This window comes from Neophocaena asiaeorientalis, unplaced genomic scaffold (assembly GCF_003031525.2).
Source record: "Neophocaena asiaeorientalis asiaeorientalis breed wild unplaced genomic scaffold, Neophocaena_asiaeorientalis_V1.1 scaffold438, whole genome shotgun sequence".
Taxonomy (NCBI): Eukaryota; Metazoa; Chordata; class Mammalia; order Artiodactyla; family Phocoenidae; genus Neophocaena; species Neophocaena asiaeorientalis.
The window spans coordinates 6,478,593-6,496,128 of NW_020173491.1; the positions used below are offsets into that span (position 1 = coordinate 6,478,593).

At 39.4% G+C, this 17,536-nt stretch overlaps 1 protein-coding gene across 2 annotated transcripts in view; it reads left to right on the forward strand.

The window, feature by feature from the left end:
- The window catches only part of LPCAT2 (lysophosphatidylcholine acyltransferase 2), a 68,406-nt gene that overhangs the window by 26,169 nt on the left and 24,701 nt on the right, over positions 1 to 17,536 (forward strand). For both annotated transcript variants that reach the window (XM_024747330.1, XM_024747331.1), the window contains 3 exons: positions 4,433 to 4,515; positions 7,302 to 7,427; positions 9,033 to 9,186. In XM_024747330.1, coding sequence (XP_024603098.1) covers positions 4,433 to 4,515; positions 7,302 to 7,427; positions 9,033 to 9,186 — 363 coding nt within the window. The remainder of the gene's footprint in view (positions 1 to 4,432; positions 4,516 to 7,301; positions 7,428 to 9,032; positions 9,187 to 17,536) is intronic.

Sequence of the window (17,536 nt, forward strand, 5' to 3'; positions counted from 1 at the left end):
AAAGAAGCAGGGGAGGGAGGGCATAGGCCACTTAGGGAAGAGTAAATGATTTTTAAGAAAGACCAGTGAGCCCTTAGAACAGATGGGAGACATGATGGTGTGTGATAAAGTTTGTCTGGGTGTGATGTTGACTTCTAGTCTCCTCCCCTCTGATGAGAGTCAGTCCTCCCTGTTTGTTGAAACTCCCCAGGAGCACATTTAGGACAAGTGAGTTCTTTTTGGAGGATCTGTCATGGGCAGATAAGGGGAGTTTAGAGAAAGCCTCTCCCTGCAGTGCTGTTTTTAAGTGCCTACAGCTCAAAATAATTGATATACCCAAGTGGCACATTTTGCAGTTGCATGTCCTGAACTCCTTCACTGTCTTCTTTCTAAAGTTGAAAATGAAGTATCATTGAGATGAAAGTGGAGTTGCAACTTGAGAAGCAAGGAACATGTTTGAAACCGGAAAATATGATGGCAGCAGGTCAAAGAGGGACAGAAGAGGGCTGCCAAGCAGCAGTGAGGTTCGATTTAAGTAACTTGATCCTCGCCCATCACATCAACATTAAAGAAATAGACCCAATGTTAAGATCACATATTTTGGCCCACCTACACAGAAGATCTTTGACAACAGAAACAAAAAAGTATTTTTTTATGTTTGGAGGCAGCATGGTCACCTTGGGAAATTACATAATTTTTCAAGCAGCTCCAAGGAGCTGAACATGAATTTGTAGTAGCCTCAGCCAGTAAGATTTTGTACCTTTGTTTAGCATCTCTCAGTTAGCATCACTCTCTAATGGGATCAGGAGATCAGGAGAGGCGGGATCAGGAGAGGTGACTGAGTATGTGGCAGAAGTGAGAGATTCTAGGTGACAGAAAGGTCATAGAGAAGTGTCTGATTCTCAAAGTACAGTGTAGATAGGCAGACAGATGTTGTCAGCATGGGGTGGCAGAGAGGGATGAATAGTTTCTGAGGGTGACTGTCAGTTTCTTGCCGTCTCTGCAGGACCAGGTTAGGGGTGAAGTAAACACTAATAGATAATGAGGGGAAACTCTCATGGAAGAACTTGTCAGAGGAGGAATTAGAATTGCATGTTTTTTCCATGGCCAAGGTGGAGTTGAAAAGAATATCTGTGGCCAGATGAAGGGGTGTGAAATCAAGATGGGCCATCAATGTGGATACTGGGGATAACGAGAGAAGATAAAGGTAGAAAGGATAACTTGTGGTCCTGGGGTCACTGGGGTACTTAGGTGTGTATTAGCGTTCAGTAATAGATAACGACAATCATGTTCCTGTCTCTCTGGCTGATCTTCCTTCCCAAGTAAAAGATATGTTCATGCTGTGACCCTTGAATGACTTTGTACAAATTGGAAATGTGATATAGAGGGCAAGATCTTATCCAAGGAGAGATGACTTTTTATTAGAATTTCCATTGAATTGCTTCTCAGGAGGCATGGGGGCCTCCAAGACCAGTGAGTATCAAATCCAGGCTTTTAACTATTTTGAACTCTCAGGGGAATTATTTTCCTCAAGAATAAAATGCCATGCCAATATGAGCATTATTAAAAATCATTTTATGGAAAATATTCCCTGCACTAAAAGGAACCAAACCCATAGTTCATTGTATTGTGTTTGGTTAACAGTGTAACAGCAATTTATTTTTTAGGGTTTTCAGTATGAACTTTTATGACCTACCAATCAAGTGTATTATAAATGAGCATTTAGCTTTTTTTAATGAAGAATTAAATGGCCATTTAAAACTTTAATTGATTGTATTATTTTGTTAGGTTTTTATGAACATTGATTTTAACATAGTTTTCTTCCTTGGATTTCATCCTAAGCAACTATAAGAGATTTTACTAGAACAGGAAGGAGGGAATTTTAGAAATTTTTATTTGCAAAGATTTTTCATTGCTCTGGATATATAAGTGATGTGGGGACCTCTGGTGGCTTAGTTTATTTTTCCATCTTAAAGGATGACTGGATACTAAGCGAAAAGATAGACTTAGAAGTCCAGTTGGAAAGGACCTTAGACGGCATCTACTCAAACTTTTCCTTTGACAAGAGAGGGAATTGAGGCCTATAAAGGCGAAATGACTTTTCCAGGATCGCACAGCAGAGCCAAGGCATCAATCCAGGCCTAGTGCTGTCTCCGCAGCATGCCACTGTCCTCTTGGAGAGGATGTTAATAAAATAAATGTGAGAAGTAAAATAACAAATAGCACATTATCCTATGATTTCTGTCCATTTTATCCTGAAAATGCCATTTGGGTCCATGCTGGCCTGTACACCCTCCCTCCCTCCCTCTATTCATGGTCTTACCATCACTCACAGAGTGATTGTGGTTGCCTCCAGGGGTTCTCCCTGCTCCGAGCCTCTTCCTCTTTGACTATCCACTCCCTGCCACCAAAGTTACTGCTCAAAAACTTTGACTGGTCATTTCACTCCCTTGCTTAAACTTCATCTCTGAGTCACTATTGCCCGTAGGCTTCTTAAACATGGTTAACAAGCTTGAAAACAGGCCCACGTGAGTCTGAAAGTGGTGTTATTTATACAGATACTTACTTTTCTTTCAAATTGTGACCCTGCCACTTGTGTGTGGCTTAGCTATATCGTTTAACCTCTTAGAGCCACATTCTTTACCTATCAAAGGGAAGTGGTAGAATTTGCCTCAAGAAATTGTTGCCCTAATGAAACTTCAAAGCTTTTGCACAGCAAAGGAAACCATAACCAAGACCAAAAGACAACCCTCAGAATGGGAGAAAACATTTGCAAATGAAGCAACTGACAAAGGATTAATCTCCAAAATTTACAAGCAGCTCATGCAGCTCAATAACAAAAAAACGAAGCAAGATTTCAGCACATAAAACCCCTTATATAAAGTACCCAGTACACAGTAGGTTCTTGAAGGATGGTAGCCCTTATTGGTGGACTTAGCTCACTGTATCATACATTTATTCCCCACTGCATGAAGAACTCCTTGAGGGCAGAACTTCCTTGTCATGTTTTCAAGGCTTAGTGTGGTGCCTGGCATATAACAGTGTGCTTAAGCAGGATTTGTTGAATGGAAATGAGCCATGAAATCTTGAGCAAGTCATTTAATCTTTGTGATCCCCAATTCCTTATAACTAGAATTGGGAGGATTAGTAAAATGAAATAATGCATATAAAACACCTAGCGTGGTGCCTGGTTCAGTTAATAAACAGTAGGAATTGGCAAGATCATGTTTATCCTCAGAAAGTCAAGATCAAGCATTAGCTCTTCTATAAAACCTCTTTGGTTGCTTTTCCCAGCCCCCGACCAAATTAATCATTTCCTATCCCTTGTGCTCATACTCCAGGAAGGATGGTTTAGTGGGAAAAACAAGGGTTTTAAAGTCTGACAGGCCCTGAGCTGAATCGTAGTCATGTGACCCATATAACTTTAAGTAAGTTAATTAAGCTTTTAAGCCCTATCATTAGGGGTAATGATAGTGTGTGTTGTGTCAGTCTATCCTGTTAAAATATGGATCTTCTTTAGAGTGGGAATTAGGGTCCTGTTCATCTTGCCTGGTATATAGTAGGTGCTCAAAAAATGAACAATGACTTAAATATAGCACTGAAAGCTTGTTAATGTTAGGAAACTATAATTAAAAACAAGAATAGTACAAATGAGGTATCACAGATTATCAAGTGGAGAAAAAAGAGTAAAATTTAAAATGATAAAGCAAAACATGGTAGAAAGCCAATATAAGGGTTCAAAAACAAGCAGAAGAAATGATCAAACATAAAGCTTGATCAAGTGATAAAAATATGGCTGATAGGGCTTCCCTGGTGGCGCAGTGGTTGAGAGTCCGCCTGCCGATGCAGGGGACGCGGGTTCGTGCTCCGGTCCGGGAAGATCCCACATGCCGCGGAGCGGCTGGGCCCGTGAGCCATGGCCGCTGAGCCTGCGCGTCTGGAGCCTGTGCTCCGCAACGGGAGAGGCCACAACAGTGAGAGGCCCGTGACCGGCAAAAAAAAAAAAAAATATGGCTGATATAGGAAAGGATAGAGAAGATAAACTACAAAAAACAAAGTACTACCACTAATAACATTTTCACACAGAGGGTAAGTGGGAGAAAATGCAGCTTTGAGAGTAAGATCTGAGTAGTTTCAGCTTTACAACTTCCAGAATTCCAGACATTGGTTCATTTCATCCTCACCACAACCCGGAACATAGGTGGTCATAGCCCTCCTTTCAGAGTTGAGGAGACAGTTCAGAAAAGTTAAAGGTCATACTAGTTAACACACAGAAAGACCCAGAGCTTGGATTCAGATCTCTTGAGTCCAAGCACAGTGCTCTTTACATTCTATCCTATAACCCGTGTGCTAGAAAGGCAGGGGATTTCATATAATGACAGCTTATAAATTAATTTAGCATTTAAAGTCTTAGGCCTCACAATTGTAATGGAAAGGTATATTTGCCTTTCAGTTTATGCCTGTTCAAATACCAAATGATGAAGAAAAAAGTGATCCTGTCCTTTTTGCCAGTACAGTCCGGAATTTAATGGCAGAGTAAGTATCTATATGTGATTATGATCAGTAAATAGTTTTAAAATTATTGGTAAATGGCATTTAACATTGTTTTTTGTCTTTGTTTTTTTCTGTCTGAGGGCCTCATTCCCCAACTCATTTTGGTAAGGAAAAATCATGTGCCTAGGAATGCGGTCAGTAAGACAATCTATAAATATTTTCTCTGACGTAACCCCAAACTAATGGAGACGTAGCTTTGCCAGAAGGTGAACAGGGAGGGTACATGAACCAGGAGAAACCAGCCAGTGACCTCCAAAGGGTGAATTCTCCCAAGCTGGCCAGCCGCTGTCAGACAAAGCTAATGATGGTCTGAGTGGTTCCTGCTGTGACCCACCTTCTATCCCCTCAACCTCCAGATAGCTGCCAAGACCACGTGTTTCAAAGGCATTAATGATTATAGCACCAAAAAGGGAAAAGTTTGCAAGGGAATGCAATGGATGCATAGAAAAGGGGGAAAGTCACCCTCATTAAGGGGATGGCTATAAATTTAGGATTTAGAAACTGCAAAACATAAGGCAAGTATTTTCCTGCACTTAAGGGAGTTTTAACTGGCCACTATCCTGATTAGATAAATCACCTCTCCTCCTGTAATGAAAGAGTGTGTTATACTATCCCCACCACCCAGGCAGCCTCAGAGCCCTCCAGGTGTGCACCCTCTCCCCAAGCACCACCTCCCTCAGTCATGCCCAACGGTAGGTTTGGAGCTAATAAGCCAGCAGTATTTATTCTCTTAGTAAAAATGCAATGAGAACTCTGAATTTAGCTTCATAGCTGAATTCGGCATTATAAGCAAGATTATATATATTATACGTATATTACATATATTAATATTTCACAGGAGACTAACTTTATTTTCAAAAAAGAATAAATGTTAAAGTGTTTGGCTGAAAAACTTTTGTTACTACGTGTCCCTACATGTACTTGATTTACCTAGTTTCTAGAGCAGCTACAAAATTTGCTTTGATATTGTTTTCTTCCCTCTTCCATTATGTTTTCATACTAGCTTATGTCCAAAATTTAGGAAGGAAGATAAGTATTAGGAACTGAGAGAATTTACATCAGATATTTTGACTTCCCAAAACCTGCCTAAAAACAGGAAAGGTTTGTTTAAGCAGCCTTTTCCTGGATTTGGAGGCGTGGAGGTAGAAGGGCCTTGGATAAAGAGTAAGAAAGACCTCAGTTAGCTGTACAACCTTGGATAAGTCCCCTCCAAGGCTCCTTTCCTCATGTGTAAAGTGGGAATTCTAATCCTTGCCTGGCTTTTCTCATAGTTTTGGTTATTATGAGAGTCAAGTAGGAAATGTTAAAAGCATTTGAAAATGGTAAAGAGCAAAGCTGAGGTAAGTAGTGGTGGTCGACCACTAATAAATATTTACCAAATCCTGTGCTAGGCCATTTGCTTGTGTTACCTAACATAATCTTCACAGCAGCTCTGAGGCAAGTGAGAAAATGGAGGCTCTGAGGTAGTGAGAGTTTCTGGGCTGGGATTCAAATCCACACTTCCTATTACCAAAGCCCAAGCTCTTAACTGTTCTGTTCTACTATTTACTCATAATTCCTGAAGTGTTTTTAATTTTTATTTTCCTTATATATTCTTACACCCAAATAGTCATTAATCAAAAACAGCTTAGTGGCAGGTAGGAAAAAAATGTTTATTCATATTGCATTCATTGAAAATTGAATGTTCTTAGCCATGATTCAACAAAATCAAATAACAGTTGATGACATAATTTTATGATTGTCACTGAATGTGTGTGAATAAAAATTTAGCCAAGAGGGATCTGCAGGAAATTATTTTATGTACAGCACAGATTTTCTTCTTGTCACTCAAGTGTTATTTCAAGTTCTTGTTAATATGTATTTTTTCCAAATCTGTTTCACTATAAGTAGATCTCTGAGCAGGAGGGAGGTAGTCAGTCTTGTGCACTCCTTTGAGGATGGAGGGTGTTTAGGTTTGGAAGAAATGATCTTATAATCAGTCCTCATTAGTATTTTTTGAAGATTGCTATGTAGCAAGAAGGTGATCTTCAGTCTTAAAAGATGGAAAGACGCAGATAGCTAGCAATATGGATAGACCGTTCACTTATAACATGTACAGGTACCATTTATCTGTTTAAATGGCACTTCCACAGGCATTCTTAGTTGGTCCTTAAAATAACCCTGTGGAGGAAGTGATTATTCCCATGTGCAGATGAGAAAAGTGAGGCTTAGGTTAAGTGCCAGCTGGTAAAAGACTCCATAGGACTTGAACCTAAGTCTTCTCATTACTTTCCATGGACTGAACTCAACTATTATTATCGCTGTAGTCAAAACACAGAACAAAAATGACTAGCTGGCAGAAGCACACAGACATAAGGAGATTAACTCGGGCCACAATAAGTCTGTGAAGTAGAGAAATGTGTCTCTTTGGCAATAATAAGCCAAAGCCACTGGTTCAAAAAGTAGTAAATACTTTTCCATTTACTGTCGTTTGTTGACCAATTCAGGCCTAATGAAAAACCATCACCTTTTTTTTTTTTTTTTTTTTTCTGTACGCGGGCCTCTCACTGCTGTGGCCTTTCCCATTGCGGAGCACAGGCTCCGGACGCGCAGGCTCAGCGGCCATGGCTCACGGGCCCAGCCGCTCCGCGGCATGTGGGATCTTCCCGGACCGGGGCACGAACCCGTGTGCCCTGCATCGGCAGGCGGACTCTCAACCACTGCGCCACCAGGGAAGCCCCCATCACCTTTTTAAAAAAGTTGAATCTGTTTGTTTTTTAATACTTTAGAGCTCTGAGAATTCCAGTAACAGATCACACCTATGAAGACTGCAGATTGATGATTTCAGCAGGACAGCTAACACTGCCTATGGAAGCTGGGTTGGTGGAATTTACCAAAATCAGCCGGAAATTGAAGTAAGCATATTTTTAAATTACCACACTTTCCTAAAGGTGTCCAAAAGAGATCTGAAATCCTGTTATGTTTATTTTCTCTGGTTTCATTAATGCTCAAACTCTAGAACCTACGTGGTGTTTATTAAGAAAGCCAGGGATGTGAATTTATCTCCCATTTAGTTCATCTAGTTTTGTTTTTTCAAGAACAGCTAACTCAGAAATATGTGCGTTGGTCATGAGAGGAGAATGAGATAGTAAACACGAATCAGCACAGATCTGCCTCCCTACCCAGAAACAACTGAGTAGTTGGTCCTGCCACCTTCTTATAAGAAAGATGGCATAATTGTATGGTACTGGCACGAGGTGGTCAGAACTCCTCATGTGAAATAGGAATTGACTTGTAGAGCAGCAATTCTGACCATCATTGAATTTTAAATACTTCCCTAGATCAATCTTCTCCTTCTGGGTACATAATTTTTTTGAAAAGGCAAAAAAAAAATTGTGATTTTAATGATCTGGTTTAAACCATTTAGAACATTCCCTTTGAACTTCCTGGTATGAAGGTGTAACTCCCACATCCCTCTCTGATTACAGTTCATTGTTTTCAGCCCTGACAGGGATCTGCAGAATTTATTAACCCAGTAGACCTTGGCATCCTCCCTAGGAGGGAGCTGCAGAACCAGTTACTGTATTAAAGTTCAGTATTAAAAAATATTTTTTGATAACTGATGTAGCAAACATTATTTATATCTTCTAGATGGCAATGTTTTGATGTTATATTTTTACAATATTCCAATAGATTTGAAAAAATTAGATAGTTACTGAAATTGGATGTAGAAGTATATGTTAAGTCACCTGTTTAATTCTACAGGATGTGATGTAAGCTTCAGTATATTTTCCAGTGTTTTTTAAAGTGTTTTATAACTAATATTGGAGGAAGTGTACAAAGTCTAATGAATCCCCCATCACAACATTTTGTGAAATGTGAGTGCATTATCATCCGGAAAGCTTGAAAGCAAGAATTGTATTCTTTTTTTAACAACTCAGTAAGTACTGTTGACTTACTAAGTAATATTTAGATTAAAATGTGAGTTCTTTTTTTCTTCTCATGAGTCATTTATTATCTTACCACATTGCTCCTTTTCCCAGTTACTTTTCTTTCCCTCAGATATTTGGGATAATTATAGTTATGTTAATATTCTTTAAAAAATTAGAAGTCTGTATCCATGTTCAAAGTGTGCCTTAAAATATTCGTTTTTGGGGCTTCCCTAGCGGCGCACTGGTTGAGAATCTGCCTGCAGTTGCAGGGGACACGGGTTCGTGCCCCGGTCCGGGAAGATTCCACATGCTGCGGAGCGGCTGGGCCCGTGAGCCATAGCCACTGAGCCTGCGCATCCAGAGCCTGTGCCCCGCAACGGGAGAGGCCACAACAGTGAGAGGCCCGCGTACCGCAAAAAAAAAAATTTTTTTTAATTCGTTTTCTTCTCCTTTTCAAATGTAACACTGAATATATTTTTCCCTCCCTAAATTATGGTATTTAATTTATTCTAGATGAATAAAACAAAACTCACAAAATGTCCATGTGGATTGTAAAACGCTAATACATCTTCATAACTCTTTGTTTAGATTAGATTGGGATGGGATTCGTAAGCATTTGGATGAATATGCCGCTATTGCAAGTTCCTCTAAAGGAGGAAGAATCGGAATTGAAGAATTTGCGGAGTATTTGAAGCTGCCTGTTTCAGATGTCTTGAGACAACTTTTTGCGCTCTTTGACAGGGTAGGTTAAAGTTTAATCTTTAACATGCAAATATTTTTATTTCGTGAGTCCCCACAGGGTATAAATCAGTATGGCAGGCATTAGAAAAACTTGCTAGGTCAGTGTTAGAAGAAGCAAGGCTGAGCCCATTGTTTAATTGCATGATTTTGTTTTTCAGCTTAATAGTAGTAGAGCAGTAGTAGTAGTAGTAATGATAATAGTAATATAATAATAATTGTGTGTGTGTGTGTGGCAACAGTTATGATAGTGTCTTTATTTTAAACACCAGGTCAGAAATAAATATTGTGACCATATACCCATATTTGTGTATGGAATTGGAAAGGTTTACATAACTAGCAAGAATTTTAATATTTATGTCAAAATCATACATTGATGACACGGGTGGTACTATTCTATCCTGAAGGTTTCTGGACTTCCCCCAAAACATCCGAAGACCAAATAGATTTTAGTTTATTTATAACAAAGTTTTCAATTAAAGCTTGACTGTTAGTCCTTATATTGGGGATTCAGTTTTCTGCTTATGAATATGTACGTACATGGAGTTAGATAATTGAAATGTCAAAGTTTCCTTAGGAAAAGTGCATCAAGATTTCAAGTTCTCTCTTCTTAATTTGTTTTTTAATATATAAAGTTGACAGTAAAGTTTACTTTTTTGGTTACAGTTTTGTGAGTTCTAACAAATGCATAGAGGCATGTAACTACCACCACATTCAAGAAATACAATTGCAAAAAAAAAAAATTCCCTGTAGCTAGGCTTTTATAGTCAAGCCCCTCCCTCACCTTTAACCACTGACAATCACTCCATCCCTATAGGTTTGCCTTTTCCAGATGCCATACAAATGGAATCATTTAGTATATCCTTTTGAGTCCAGCTTCTTTCACTCAGCATAACGCACCTGAGATTCAGCCACGTTATTGCATGTATCTGTAATTTGTCTCCTTTTATTGCTGAATGGTATTCCATTGTGTGGATGTACCATACTTGGTGTATCCATTCCCCAATTGAGGAACATTTGGTTTGTTTCCACCTTGGGACAATTATGAATATAACTGTTCTAAGCGTTCATGTATAGGTTTTTGAGTGAATATAGGTTTTCCTTTTACTTGGGTAAATACTTAGGGTTGGGTAAATACTTAGGATTGTCATCTTTTTTATTTCACATTCATTCCTGAGGGATATTTTTGTTGTACATATATGGAATTCTGTATAGAGTTCTTCACTTTCAACAATTTAATAATTTCATCCTGCTGCCTTCAGGCCTATCTGGTGGTTTTTCAAGTTCCTCCTGCCATGGTATTTTATCCAGAGGTAGTGCTTTTTGTATTTCGATCAGAGTTTCTAATTGTAGTGAGAAGGAGAGATAGACTAAACTAAGCTCATTCCATCCTGGCTGGCACCAGAAGTCCCAGGTCTCTATCAACCACTGGGAAAAGATATTTTGCAAAGAAATGATAGCCTGCTGACAGAAACCAGGACAGAGCTTTTCTTTTTCTTCTTACCCAGAGGTCACTAACATTCCTAATGACTTATTCTGTGACTTATTCTCTTAGATGAACTTTTTTGTTTTAACTTATTTTAATTTTGGCTGCGTTGGGTCTTCGCTGCTGGGCCCGGGCTTTCTCTAGTTGCGACGAGCGGGGGCTACTCTTCGTTGCAGTGCACAGGCTTCTCATTGTGGTGGCTTCTGTTTGTTGTGGAGCACGGGCTCTAGGTGTGCGGGCTTCAGTAGTTGTGGCACGTGGGCTCTGTAGTTGTGGCTCGCGGGCTTAGTTGCTCCACGGCATGTGGGATCTTCCCGGACCAGGGCTCGAACCTGTGTCCCCTGCGTTGGCAGGTGGATTCTTAACCACTGCGCCACCAGGGAAGTCCCTTAGATGAACTATTCTTTAACATGATACAGGTAAGCAACCTTCTTCTGTATGGAGTGCACAAGCCTCTCTTCTGTGCTTGTTGCAGCATACAAATATTTTTTCCTTGTCCGTGAAATGGTAATGTGTCACTGCAATGGTGCTACTTTAAAGTGTAATGAAGATTTAGGGAAAAGGAGATGTAAATTATGGTATGTAACAGTGCAAGTTGGGAAAATACAGGCACTTTTCACTTGTACTGTTACTAGTATTTCTGTGAGATTTGTATAGCATTTTTCAGTATGGCTCTGGAAACCATGCAAGCAATTTTAAATAAAGTTTCTATAAATATGAACTTGGTGACAGGAAGGAATATGGCAGGGACATACAAATAAGAACAGGAGATGGGGAAATGGGAAGTGACATGAAACAGAGACCAAGAGGGAAGTTCAAAGCACATCATAGACTTTATGCTCATCAGGATTTTTAATCAAGATTAAAAATAGTCTCCATAGAGGGCTTGCCTGGTGGCACAGTGGTTGAGAGTCCACCTGCCGATGCAGGCGACTCGGGTTCGTGCCCCTGTCCGGGAGGATCCCACATGCCGTGGAGCGGCTGGGCCCGTGAGCCATGGCCGCTGAACCCTGTCTTTCAGGTGTCAAACTGTCATAACAGCAATAACAGGATTGCTTTGACACCAGTTCTGTCTTTTGATGACTGATGATACCTGCCAGTGGCCCCATTGTTTCTATAGCACTGGGATATGTGGTAAGGTTTGGGAGTGGGGAAGGGAGTGTAAACCAAGGATTACAATAAGCCCTAGTTAGCCAGATTGACTCACTCTGAACGAAAGAATACAATTAGCTCCAAGCAGTTTGGAGACTGGTGAGCCTTTGTGGCCAGTGTGGTCAATCACACTTCTGCATGGACTGCTTCAATCGGCTCACGTATCAACTGTAACTGTTAAGTTTTCTTCACTTCTTTGTATAGTGTATAGACTTATAGACCACGAGTTGGTCTTTAAAACGCTTTTGATCTCCAACATACTGGAAGGTAGAGAAAATAATCTGGAGAATTAACAACTAATGCATTTGACCTTTCTTTACCTCTTCCTTTTCTCTTCTCTTTGTCTCTCTGTCTTTCTTGCTTTCCTTTTTTTTTTTTGTTTTTAACATACCTGCATGTCTGTGCCTGTGAAGATTTGCTTTGTTTTGAGAAGCTGAATTATGTAATCGTTGCCACACCCTGTGCACATCCCCATTTCCATGCTCTCTTGGAGGGATTTAGCTGGGAAATGTTCCATGGAAAAGACAAAGAAGTTCAGTAACGTCATTGTTTATTTCTCTCTGAGTAGCTTATCTTGCTAAACTCAATACTTATGAGGGGTGGGGGAGGAAGAAGGGTGGGAAAGAGAGGGTGGGTTGTTCCTCTTGCTCTTTCATTTCAGTAGCTATAAATTTTTGCAGGGCAGAGGGCTCCTCCCATGTGCCTTTCCCACTTTATTCTCCTTTTCCCCTTCTTTCTTTTCTTCTCTCAATCTCTCCCCAAGTCTGGTGCAATTGTGGTTGGTATTTTGGGGAAGGGGAGAGATCTGTATATCTCTCCATGTTCCCTTACTCCTTCTTCCCATGTACATTCCTGGCAATTCTGCAAAAACTTCATAATGATTTTCGTCTCAGTCTGTCCTAAAAAAAAAAAAGTGCTGTCTATTCAGTTTCTTCTGACAATCTGATGTGGTCTTTTAGATTGTCAGATATGCGATGGCAGATGATTTCAAGGTCCAACAGAAATGTGGCATTCATGATCCAAAGCATAGCATGGCTCATTGGATTAGGATAGTTTTTTGTGGAGAGGTCTCATCTCTGAAAAAAAGGAAAAGAAGACCCTTTTCATCTTTAGGTTTCATTCAGCTTCTTTATTTTCCCAAATGTACACTGAACTCTCTGAATCAGAGGCTGATAGGGATTAGTCAAAAGTCCACATGAGTTAGAGACAGTTGAGAGCTGAGACAGTAGTTTAAAACAGTGGCTTCTCAACATTTTTTATATTCATAATTCAGTTTTCAAGACTAGATTTTTTTTGCCAACACTCTTGAAGGCATTTAAATACACTTAATGGGACTGAGAAACAACACTGGCTAAGTCAGAAATAATTATAACACAGTCATTTGTACAGTTATAAGAATATCTACACAGCATCACCTTATTTCATTCATTCTTCAACGCTGTGTTATTGAGCAGAGCCATGTGCTGCCCTGCCAGCAGTATCTTACGTACCTATGAGACAAAGTCCTCAAATATTGCAGCACACATATCATCTTTGTTGCTAGTTTGACAGTATACCATGTTATCTGCCTCTTACCTCTTACTAGTGGCAAGTCATCTCATCTGCACTATATCTCGTGATACGTTCAGGGTCATGTTCCGTCTGGCACACATCACCATAACGGTATGTATATTCGCTGGTGGCGAAGCTATATTTCAGGGATCAGCAGGCTTTTTTCAGCAAAGAGCCAGATTGTATAAATGTTTTTGACTTTGTGGGACATTTGGTCCTAAACTTTCAGTATAATTTGTACAACTGAATAGAAAAGTTAATCCATCCCACTCAGAAAGATTTCTCTGTTTATTTTCAGTCACTTAAGCCACATAAATGCCCTGTCCTAACTCTCAGCTTGAAAATCTGCATAATACAGCACCCTACCTTCTCTAACAGGGAAGGGCAAGCAAGGATGCTTGTTATTATATGCTCATTATTTGCTCATGATTTAACACTTGAACTAATGCCAAGAACGGGGCAGACAGGAAGAACTCGGATAAAGAAACACATTCATTCCACACAATGCAAAAGAGTAATAAAAGATCTCCAGAATAGCCAAAAATGCTGGATTGTCCAAGTGCTAAAGTATACACACACTTTCCTGTTCTAATATTTAAACAAAGGACATAGTAATGCCAGAAGAACTAAGTACCAGTTAGAAGGCCGAAATGGGAAAAATCAGGACAGTTTTCACATTTTTTAGAGAATGGAAATAGTAACCAACTATCTAAATTTTCTTAGCCTGTGGTCTGTTGTGTGCATAATGGTTTTGGTAAAAAGAGAGTGAGCTCATGCCAGACTATAGCTGAGTGATTAGAAATCAGTCTCTCTCATCTGTGAAGATGAATGATATACCACTAGTTAGAAATGGGGAGGATGTCAGTAAGAAGTAGACAGATTTGGTGAGAATAAAGATTCAGAATGACCCCCTTTAAATCAGATGTGGAACGATGGTGGCTATAAGCCTTGACTGCAATCCTTCAATCAGTCCTTAAACTTTACCAGCATGCTTTATTTTCATCAGTTTAGGAAATATAGCAGGTGACAGTCAGCAAACTACAGCTGATAGACCAGATCCAGTCTGATGCCTATTTTGTAAATAAAGCTTTATTGGGACACCAACCACGCCCATTTGTTTATGTACTGTCTATGGCTGCTTTCATAATACAGTGCCAGAGATGAATAGTTGCAACAGTGAAGTCTTCTATCCTATTTTTTAAATTGAAGTATAGCTGATTTACAATGTTGTGTCAGTTTCTGGTATACAGCAAAGTGATTCAGTTATATTTATGTATTCTTTTTCAGATTCTTTTCCATTATAGGCTATTACAAGATATTGAATTTTTTTCCCTGTGCTACACACTAGGACCTCGTTGTTTATCTACTTTATATCTAGTAGTGTGTATCTGTTAATCCCAAGCTCCTAATTTATCCCTCCTCCACCCCCCTCTTCCCCTTTCTTCTATCCTTTAAATTTCCAGTTCGGGTTTGATGTGTACTTTAGTATTTCATAGCTCATGTGAAAAGAACTCATCTTGATTCCAATCTCAATTAATCAGGATTTGTTATATGAAATCTAAAGCTCATATGATATAATTAACAGAAGAAGGCTATAACTTTCTGAGTGGGCTAGATGAACATTCTTATCCAGTTGTACCAGTCATCCTGAAAGTTTGATGGCCTATATGTCTGACCATTTCCTTCTTCAATTCTCATGATGACTTAACTTCCCCATGTAGTCCAGCATAATATTTTCCCTCCCTGAGTGCTCTTACACTAGAAATATCCTTTTAAGCATGAGAATTGTATGCTTTCTTTTTGGCTTCTCAATGCAAGTCTACCTAGGAGACACTTAGAGGAAACAGAAAGGAGAGGGCATTGATTAAAGCTCGATTTTTTATTGGAACAAGTGAGCAGTGGCCTCCTCCAAGAGCATAAAGAGGTAAAGAACAGGGCTTTGTAAGGAGCAAATTGTGTCAGACCAATTTAATTTCCTCCTATGACAGAGTGACAGTCCAAGATGATAAAGAAGAAGAAATAGATATTATCTATATGGACTCTAGAAAGGTTTTTGATTTCATCCAACGTGACATTCTCATCAATAAATTAGGAAGGTCTGGTCCAGATCATGTTGCAGTTAGGTGAAAGCCCCACTTGACAGAGAGCCCTCACTGAAAGTGGGAGCTGTGTGTCCTGTGTTATTCTAGACCTGCTTCAGTCCCCCCACCTTGGAGTTCTGTCTGGAGGAGCAACATATTTGATAGGTTACCGGAATACTTTTGAAAACCAGACAATATGTCAAAGTGAGGATAAGGGTATGTAAGTATGTCTTTAAAAGTTGTAGAACCAGACCCAAGAAAAAGATTAAATTACAGTCATATATAACATAAAAATACTTGGGCATGAGAAGGAAACTGAATGCAAGGTAAGAACGAAGCTGCAGTCACCACTTCATGGCACGTGAAGATCTAGACTCACAGCATTCTAGAGCTGAAAGGATGTTTAGTGTCAAATTGCCCATCTTCCTCATTTCTCAGGAAGCTTCCAGCCCAAAAGAGGAAGTTGTATGCTGAAGGCTACAGAGCTGGTTAGTTGCAGCACTGGGAACTCCTAGTTCAGTATTCTTTTTACTACAAACCATCTCTGGACTTTTTAAAAATAACTTTCTTGAGGCATATTTTACATATCATAGCATTCAGCCAATTTCAAGCATACAGTTCAATGATATTTTTAGTAAATTTACCAAGTTGTGCAACCAGCACCATAAATCAGTTTTAGAGTTTTTCCATCACCCCATTATGATTCCTTGTGTCATTAACTGTTAATTCCTGTCACCTACCTATCTCCCAACCCTAGGCAACCACTATAGTAAGTCCTCCTGCATTGTTCTAGACCTGGTCTAGAATAAAGACTAGAATAGAGACTTGTATAGATTTGCCTTTTCTGGACATTTCATATAATGGAATCTTACAATATACAGTATCATGTCTGGCTTTTATCACTTATTGTAAGTTTTTGAGGTCCATCCATGTTGTTGCCTGTATCAGTAATTCACCCCTTTTTATTGCCAAATAGTACTCCATTATATGAATTTATCACATTTTGTTTATTCATTCACCTGTTAGTCGATATTTAGGTTGTTTCTACTTTGGAACTATTATGAATAGTGTTGCTAGTAGCATTCGTGTGTCACTGTTAACTTTTTAAGTTCAGTAACTCTTCCCCCTCAAATTGAGGTTAAAATTTCCATTGAATATGGCCTCTTCCCCTACTCTTTTTCTCCAGAGCTGCACAGTGGAGTTCCCCCAGACAGCAACCAAAGTTCCTATTAATGTTCTAATAAATAGCCTTAGGGGATTAAATAGTCCAGAGAAGAAAAGGCTTGTTAATCTAATAACAGTCTTTTATTCTATGATGGCTTATGAGAAACTGTTAGCCAAATGCTTTCCATCTTAGCAGAAAATAAATGAGAGGAATTGGATTTAAACTTCAGCGAAAAACACTTCAGATGGTCATAAGGAGGCACATTTTATATGACAATGGATGCTGTCAAGTTAATTTGCAATATTATAAAAACAAAGCCCATGTAATTTCCTCAGAAGCTTATATGAATGGATTTAAATCTGTCTGAGGCCAGATGGCCCCTTGTTATCCCCTAAAGGGAAGAAAGTCCTTTTGTGGTGCTTCTTCAGTGTGGTAAAGGAAGACATTTGGCCTTTGGTGTTTACAGAGACCATTTCACGGTGCCCATGAGACCAGTTATTGGAGTCATTGTGCCATAAAACCAGTTGATGGAGAGTTTTCTATAAACCACTAAGTGTGGCAGGAGACATTGCTCTCATGTCCTACACAGAGCAGTGTCTCCCAGCTACTATTCTCTCCCTAATAATAGCTAGAATAATCATTATTTAATTCTAGAATTGTACAGTTTATAAAGTAATTTTACGTTTAATCTCCTTTTGACTTCATATTTGAGCCTTAGTAGTTTCCAGAGTAACCTGTGAGATAGACTCTGTCACATGGCAGTTCAGAGTCCTTTCCAATTTCATTCTATTCTATTGAGTTGCCTTTATCTCCCATCGTTCTCAGCAGTAAACTCTCATCACACTGGACTACTCATTATCTCTTGAATACCACACATGCTTTAGTTCCTCTATCTTTTCACTACACCACCCCTTTATAT